At 33.4% G+C, this 9,308-nt stretch overlaps 1 protein-coding gene across 1 annotated transcript in view; it reads left to right on the top strand.

The window, feature by feature from the left end:
- The first annotated feature begins 416 nt into the window (after positions 1 to 416).
- Positions 417 to 9,308, top strand: part of LOC132561121 (sodium- and chloride-dependent betaine transporter-like) — a 43,403-nt gene continuing 34,511 nt past the window's right edge. The window contains exons 1-2 of the mRNA XM_060225851.1: positions 417 to 630; positions 2,248 to 2,379. Of these exons, the coding sequence (XP_060081834.1) occupies positions 417 to 630; positions 2,248 to 2,379 (346 nt within the window). The remainder of the gene's footprint in view (positions 631 to 2,247; positions 2,380 to 9,308) is intronic.

Genomic DNA, 9,308 nt, shown 5'->3' with positions numbered 1-9,308 from the left:
GCGTTCGGAATGTGAACATCCATAGTAATGAGGTAACGTTTTACGCATAATGAATTCGGTATATGTCCTTTTATCATAATACGTTTCAGTTAGGAAAGAAATGTTGTTTACTAGTACGTAAAAGGTTTCAATGACAAACGGCGGGCTGATAAACAACATCTAGACGATCAATTACTTCACTAGAGTTAAAACTATACGATACATTAAATGCATTTTCTTGCCATACATGTGACCTTGTATCAAAGGATGTGTTTTGTTCCATTGAAATAATTGTAAAACAATCTGTGACATTGTTATTATTCAGGTCATGTTCTTCATGTCACTGAAAGTAACACAACCTGCTTATTTGGAGTCGTTTGTGATACTTCTGAGTATAAAGTCTTTCTGGATAACAACTGCGGTTTAGTCTAGTAAGTATGGAGCACTGTGAAGAGAATGGCATGTCCCCAACCAACACTGAGGATATTAGGATCGATTTGCTGCAAAGTCCACACAAGAAACCAATAAAAGAGCCTCCTGAGCGGATCTTCTGGACAAGGAAAAGCGAGTACCTCTTATCCCTTATAGGGTACACTATTGGATTAAGTAGCATGTGGAGGTTTCCATATTTGTGTATGAAAAATGGCGGAGGTAAGTACTATGATATCTCAATTTTGTGATATTAGCGACCAGTGTCATTGTCAGATGTAACATTCGTTTGATCCATTTTTATTTTGTTTTGGCATCTTTTATAATCACTTGATATTTTCTAAAAAGGCGAATATCCTAAGACTGACTTATAGATCCAACGTCGCTAAACATATTCCTGTTTCTGTTTGCCTTTTAATTTTTACGTTATCATCCAGGACTCAGCGAATGCGATATTCCAGAGTTACGAGATATCAGATTGTTGGTTCGAGATACCAGCACTTCGATGCAAGCTTTCACGAAAATTAAACTACTAGACCTGTTTGAAAACAGGCTTTGTATTTGTTCTATACTGATAATCATGATCACAAAACATCTACTGAGATGGCAGAAACATATATCTGTATAAAACATTAAACCTGTTCATATTAACATTCTAACAAATATGATAACAGGTTTTTAAATATATATTTGTTTTCCAAATGAAGTTGCATTTGTAAAAGTAAAATGCCAATTAAAAATGATATCACCCTAATTCTTCTTGCAATGGATTTACAACAAATATTTTTTTTCTCTAGATTTTATTCCAATGTATGTAAATGTAAATTATGGTATTAAGAGTCCAATAGCTCGCATTTCTTTCGTTTACAGGAGTGACTATGTACCAAAAGCTTCGTGTACACATCGTGCATAAATCTTGCGCACACAGTTACTATACAGTATCGTGCACACAACTGTGAGATAGGATTGCACATTTTGTTAAAAAAATGGTTTGCTAATATTACGGATTGAAATTTAAACGGAAAACTCGTGTAGTTATGAATAAATAGCACACACAGGAACATTAAAATTTACCGGTGATTATAATGTTATCATATCATTTTCAATTCGAAAGTTTTCGAAACATCTTTGGACCCTGTTTTTATTAATCTTATAAAACACAGTTTCATACCTCAGACAGTGGTGAGTGGTATGGCTCGGGCAACAAACTCTACCTGTCCATGTTGCCCGTTTAACAAACGTAACAGTTAAGATTGCCTAAGTAGATATGTTTTGTTTACAAAATAATCGGAAAAAATGGAGAAATACTGGAATGATGAAAAAAATCTTTTCTGACGGTATCATATTTTAGGTGTTTCATTGTAAAAAGAGACGTCAATGTGTATAGATTACGAGTCCCTGTACACTCAAGCTAGTCAAGTTTGTCTGTTGTATACAAAACACATTAAATTACAAGTGTGTTTAGCTATTTAGTCTGTATCTGATATATCTACACGTGTCTAACCTATGCATTGATAGCTTAGTGAGGAGATATACTTAGTTGTACATTTACATATTTAGAGATTCTAACGCATACTTATCTATAAGTTATTTCTGAATCTATATCAACCGCGATAGAATCGTGCGCACATCGTACAGACATCGTGGGTTCATCGTGTAAGGCTGTGCTTTCCCACAAATGTATCTATATTTTCTCATTTTGATTATTCATCGTTCCAAAATTGGTTTATGATGAATAATATGTTACCAATAAATTAACCATAATGTCGCTGTTTCACTAGACGGAGAATATTTGCAATCCATGAAAAAAGACACGTGCATAATTATTCTGTTTTACAGGGGCCTTCCTGATACCTTTCACAATTTTCATGATACTATGCGGTTTTCCATTATATTATCTGGAGTTGGCGTTGGGTCAATTTTCGGGGAAAAGTCCAATGGTTGTGTGGAATATTTGCCCACTATTCAAAGGTAAGTATTATATATGGTGTTTAGGTCACGATTTTATTCTTTGTAAAATTCTACTGATAACTGCTACACTATGTAGATACGTAGAAACATGCGAGGACAACGAAACACAATATAATATCGTTCTATATAAGTATAACTTGATTATCTGATATCTATTTTTCTACAACATTTCATAAGAAGGAAAGGCAATAAGTAACAAACCAAGATAAAGTGATGTAACTTGTTCTATTCTCAAACAGTGAGAATGTACATTGTAAATTGCTCTTCTGTACGGCGTTTTGAGTGCTTTGTTAATGAATTGTATCAGACAGTTAAATAATTACACACATATGCATGTTAGAAAATGTTACGCTCGTTAAAGTTTTTTTTTTACATACGTTTATCCATTAGATGTTGATATCTTTCGTAGTTATCGTGATATTCGTAGCACAACATAAAATCCTTTCGTTGGCAAGATGCTATATCATTATCTGAAAATAAGAATTTAACGTTTGGTAAACTAAATTATTCTCGCTTAACTCTTTCCGCTCCGCATGTTCCGTCCGGTTTCCGTACCGGATGTATTGTTTAGTCTCGCCCCCGGCAACATTCGGAATACCTCCCCTCGATTATCGCAAGCTCGGGTGAATGACGTGTATGAATATTTATCAAATCGGTTAATTTCTCCGCCGGAATCGAACGCATTACGTAGTGTTTAAAATTGACGTCTCCTTTTTAATTTTTGTATCGAATTAATGAATTCCCAAAACAACTGAGATTTATGTATGTATATATCAAACCATGTCATATTGACTAACAGATAATTACACTATGCAGAGTAATAGTGGTATACACAGATCGACATTATCCCCGCGTTATCAGTACACATGGTACAGTACAACATCAACGTGTTTTCTAATTACCTGAAAAATAGAGCATGTTCTTAGATTTAATCATTACATCTGTGGCACGGACATTGTCTGTGTTGTTTGGAAATCATTCAAAATAAATTCAGAACAATTAAAAGCATTTATAAGCTGTTTGATCATATCTCGTCGTCATTAGCTCAATGTTTTTTAAAGATCTATTGCAATTATTAGTTTGTCAGTCTCGGACATCTAAGCTATAGTATATATTAGTATATTTGAAGCTAAGAAAAATAAATAAAGATTCATTCAAAACGACACAAAATAACAGAGAACAAACACATAAGTCAAAGATTACTTACTTTCTGTAGATATTTTGTAGATTCCATTTTGTTGAAATGTCACTCTCCGCGTGTTATCTAGTTTGAAGGTAATTCAGATCGAAAGATATCATGCTTGATTGTCAAATCCAATACTCTGAATCCGGCTAAAAATTTATAGTCAGCATTGTAGTAGATAACAAGGAGATGTTTTGGTCTGATTGAATAGCTCGTTGGATCTCATGAGCTATGTTCTTTATATGCAACAAACATTTTTAAAGTCTTGTACCTTTTAAACAGCATCAACGCTACTGCAATTTACGAACTTTTTATCATCTTTATCTGTTTCATATCAGACTTACAAATGTGCTTATATCTAGGTCCGTACATACGTTAAACATTACTTAACAACTGAAAAAATATATTATACCTTATTTGTCCACACTTGAATATCTAAGTCATTTTTCATATTGGGATATAATGGAAGTTTTTAGTAGGGAAATGACACCTTTGACATTCAGACCATAGGCCCGGATATTTGCTTGTGTTGTTTACGTTCCAGATACAGGTACCTGTGTTCAGACTTACTGTACAGTACTTTAAAAAAAAACTGAGGTCATTGTAAGTACTAATAAAAAGAAAGATCAACATTTCATAACTCATTCATGTTTATTGACAAGCGATGATTTGGTAGCTTAGCAAAGGCAGCTCTCAAACCATGGAGAGCGAATCATGCTTTTCTTACAGACACGACTCTAGGTTCAGTTTAACACCTAAACAGTATTCACATGTGTCCTCAAATTTGCATTGAACTGCCCTGTTTTGCGAGAACACGTGTAGCCTCCGTGTGTCACTGTTACAAAGAAGACACTACTCGAAACACACACGTGTCTTTACAGATATGCTCGTTGTTACTGACGCTGCAATTATTAGCTGATTACAGTTATTTAAAGTTTTATGGCACGGTTCAGTAAAAATGTCTTTTCAACTTAATACAGAATTAGATATTTTACAACTTATTCAGTAAATCAAAAGTATGACAACCAAGAATACTTAAATATATATAAAGAGTGTAGGATAACGCCGGTGCGAGTGACCATCTTGAAAGTAGTTCCCCAAAATAGAACTGCACTCATACGTCAAAGGTTAGATGACCCAATAATCGGTCGAGGTGTTCCGATTGCCCCGAAAAGTGTACAAAAATGACCGCTCCGATGTACGTTTTTGGCGTATTGTATTTTCAGACTAATATTTCACAGGTTAGAGTCAGGAAACGTCTTGATTAAAATGTGGAGTTAAAATATATTTTCATTGTATTGTTAATGCTATTCCTCGTCGCGGAGATGTTTTATCATGCGGAAATTCATTTAATGTATCACGAGGTTGTATAGAGAATCTTCTGTCTTGCCGATTAAACTTTTTTCTACGTGGGAATATACAGTGAATTGATATCACATAGGGCACCCATTTGCCATCGCGTGTTTGAAAGATATCATCACCTTGTTATAACAATCCAACTACAATTGATAAAGGACAATGTTACACTGTTTACAGGAAGTTAACTTGCGTTATAAAATATTGCAACACTGTCGAATGTTCTCATCTGCACATATGTACTCTGTCAATATTTATGTCAACTGTCTGTCATGTATCCGCGTATGATGATGTGCAGTTGTAAATATTTCATACGTTTGTCGTTTGAGCAATCAAAATGAAGTCTTATTTGATGTTGGTGATTTTTCCAATTCAATGTCTATGTAAAAAGGCCTAACTAATGTATAAATGTGCAACAACTGCTTCATAAAGACCATTCAACCATACATCCATGGCCAATGCATAACCCAGCTCTCTTGTGCAGTAATCTTTTTTTGTGGGTATATAATGAAACTGTAAAAAAAAGTTATTCTTGAATTAGCATTCAAAATTTAAAAATTAAAGTTGGGAGAAGGGGTGGGGTGGAGTTGTTCTATAAGTTACAAGTATAATATGGTTATAATCAAATGAAATTCAAAGTTTTTCTTCCAATTGTACTATGCTTAATCTATATTATATATACCCAATTTTTTTTTCTTTTTCTGCTCTCATAGATCAGCATCTCATGATACACAGCATTCAAACATTAGTTTAGGATCTACATTGCTGCTCGGATACCAGGAGTGTCGATTTACAAATTCTTGATTTTTGAGAAGAAAAGTGTATTATTGCATTAAATTTCACCAAACTGGACAAATCAAACATTACATTCCATATACTGCCGACCAGATTCAGTGGTACGAGTATAAAGAGTATGATTTAATACAAAATTTCAATTTATAACATATTAGAACATACCGTGTGAGAAGTGAATGCAGTGTATTCTGAACTATCCTCATCCCTGTTTCAGACTTTATAATACAACATACTTAACTTTTTCATTCATTGAAAATGGGATTTCAGTGAAAAACCAATTTATTATCCAATTCACTGGATTAAACCAATCTTTAACAGAGCACGGTGAACCGAGACTTTATGATTTTGAAATATCCCAACATTAATGCACATGTACTTCCAAAAAACCAACATTTTCATTGTCTGAATAGTATTTATTTGCATTTACACCTGACTGCCCTTTACAATGTACTGAGGTTAACACTTAAATTTCATAAATGTGTATTCCTTTGGTGCAAACGGGCAAATACTGCATACAAATCTGTAATGAAATCTGAATGAACAAGATATACTAATGACCAGGAAAAAAAATCCTGCTGAATACTACACACAGGAATAATGCCGAGCCACTTCCTCCGATTCACCTAAAAACTGAGATAAAAATGCATATGTATGGACAATTGGGAATTATTGGACACAGTGTAAAAAGCCACAGTAAACAACGTTTCCATTGCTGTTTTCTTGAGATGTTTTATCTTAAACGTATTCAACGCCAAAACCAATGGATTTCATTGGTTGAAAAAAAAATGAATGATAATTTTTTTTACAGATAACCATTGAACCCTGCTACATTTTAAAATGACGCTATTGCTAAAAGTATTTGTATTCAAATTATTGTTTGTCATATTCTACATTCTACAAATGATTTTACAGTCAGGACAGAATCTTACAAATATTGCGGAACAATTATTTGATATTTACAAGAATTTTCGAACATTGAAAACTTTATCGATTCTTCCTGTGCTGGCAATAACACAATTATCTTGTGTTTTTAATTTCTGATTTATCCAGATTTACAAATTTGATGTGAGAGTTGTGACAGTAGTATAATATTTAATATAATTATCGACTGATTTTTCCTTTTTTAATTTTAATTTAAAACGGCAACATATTTCGAGAAAATTGTTTCAAATTAAATCTAACTTTGTGTATTTTTCATAGAACTCCTTTCATAAGGTGCGTTTCATATGAGAATGTGACTGTATAATATTCAATATGTTGACAGGCTAACATATTTTTCCATTTCGAATTTTCATTAAAAAGGCAACATATGTTTAGTTACTAATTTAAAAAGAAATGTTTTCAAATGAGAATTAACTTTGTGCTTTTTTCATAGAACTCCTTTCATCATCTTTTATAGAAATTGATGATGTTGAAATGCTAGATGACATATATCTACCATAAAGCACACTAGCTATCACGATTGCGACTCATGTTTCATTCTTTGAACAACAGATCAGTCAGGTACGATATCATATAATCAGCATTAGATCTTGTGTCAACATTACTACCTTGCAAACGACTGAGAAGACCTTGGAAAATTTTGAAAATACCACTGACAACAATCATATAGAACAGATTGTTTGAGACCAAACAGTGCCTGATGTTTGCATGTAAATATCAAGTAACAGACCGGATCTCGGGCCAAATGTTAAAAACCATCTTATTTGAACCCTCAAGAAAAAGTATCTGCTGATCCCATTTCCGATTCACAAAGGGACAAAATTCCGGATATTTCGAGAGGATCATCTCCAACATTGAGCCCAATTCATCAGAAATCCACATATTCAACAATAGATCGTATTCCTTAATAAGGAAATGTATCTCATACAAATAGTGGACATACAGATTCTGAAAAAAAGATGGAAAACTCTGATAAGTGGTAACTGAATTTTGAAGCATATAAATCCAAAGGGATTGGTGAACAATAATATCGACACTAATAAAGGAGCAATGAATTCAAACAACAGAGTAGATCATCTAAACATACATGAATACATGAATATCGTTCTATGTGTGATAGGAAAGGATGCCAGCAGTGCCTTAAGATTAAATCTTAGGAGTACAATTCATGTTTCGGGAAAGTAAAGTGGATTTCCAAAAGATATCAATGTGGCATTAAGTAGACTTTGTCTTCGTACGGAAGTTGACGTCGTACCATATAATTGTGTACAAGAGGACATAGAACAGGATGGAGATTGTAAATTTGTTAACACTATGTCTTCTTTCGTTTTGGGTAATGGTGCTATGGTATTCTCTCATTTCCAGAGAGATGGTATACATTGATCACTACCTGGAACATCATCATATATCAAGTGTATTCACAAGATTGCTCTGGTAATACGCTTAAAGTCCAAGATGCATTACTACAGAGATGTTGCAGATCATTCACCAACACATTATAGGAGACAAAGAAAACCTAGGAGGGATCAAATGCCCCATGGCTTCGGTTTCACTCCTAGAAGACTTGCAAGGAGGACCAACTTCAGTGTCACTTGTTGGAACTGAGGTCGCCCTGATCACTTCTCATATGACTGTGGCTGCGTTCAATGGGACACAGACACATCCTGTTTTATAGTTAATGGTCTTGTAAACACAATTGTAACAGGTTTAATGCAGTAACTTTAATATGTGGGTGTGTAAATAACACATAGAATTCAACCAAAGTTGTTTTTGTGAGCAAGATTAATAAAATAATGCTGTTACTGGCATACATCAGTAAGAAAATACTCCTGAACTCCTAGTCGACATGGGAAACAATCATTCCATAGTAATGATAATGTCACCAATATTATTCCAAAACTTATTATTCAAATCTTAATCAACGTAATGTTAATATTTCTGATACAATAATATCTAATATTTACACTAAAAGTCAGTCAGGTATTAAATACAAAAATACTTTGTTGATGCTAGAAATTGTGAAGTTGATGTTGAGCCATTTTTCCAACAGCAAGTGGGGTTTCTAATATAAATTTGTGTCAAAATATCCAAAATCATACATATTACTAGCTAGAATGTTCATCACATGCTACCAAAGATGCACGAAATCACACTAATTTAACAGGAATCTATCGAAATGTAATTTGTAGGTTTAGGTGAAACATTTTTGAGCGAGAATGCTAACTTATACTATAGAAATAAGAGCTCGTGTAAACAAAGCTTGCTGGGATCTCGTTGCTTATATGAATACGTTACCACATCCTGGATTGATGTTTGATGGCATGCTTCAGAAATTAGTCATTGAGAATTTAGATACAATTATTCTTGGTGATTTTGATATTGATATATTTCATTCGAACATAAATAGGAAATGGAATTATCAAAATTTTACCCTAATTGTTAAATCAAACGACTAGAGTAACTAAAATCATCGACGTTATTAGATCACATTTATTATAACAATATAGATTTCATTGAAAATGTTGATGTGCTGAAATTAGGTGAAAGTAATCATTATCCAGTATATATGTTTTTCTTAAAGCCCCAATATACGTAAAAATCACTATAAAAAAACAAACTTTATCTGATTTTCCCCGTAACATATGTAACAAAA

The sequence above is a fragment of the Ylistrum balloti genome, unplaced genomic scaffold (assembly GCF_031769215.1).
Source record: "Ylistrum balloti isolate Yb309-2 unplaced genomic scaffold, AGI_CSIRO_Ybal_v1 Utg371148, whole genome shotgun sequence".
NCBI lineage: Eukaryota > Metazoa > Mollusca > Bivalvia > Pectinida > Pectinidae > Ylistrum > Ylistrum balloti.
The sequence above is the reverse complement of the archived record's forward strand: the minus strand, read 5'-3'. Positions and strand labels throughout refer to the sequence as shown.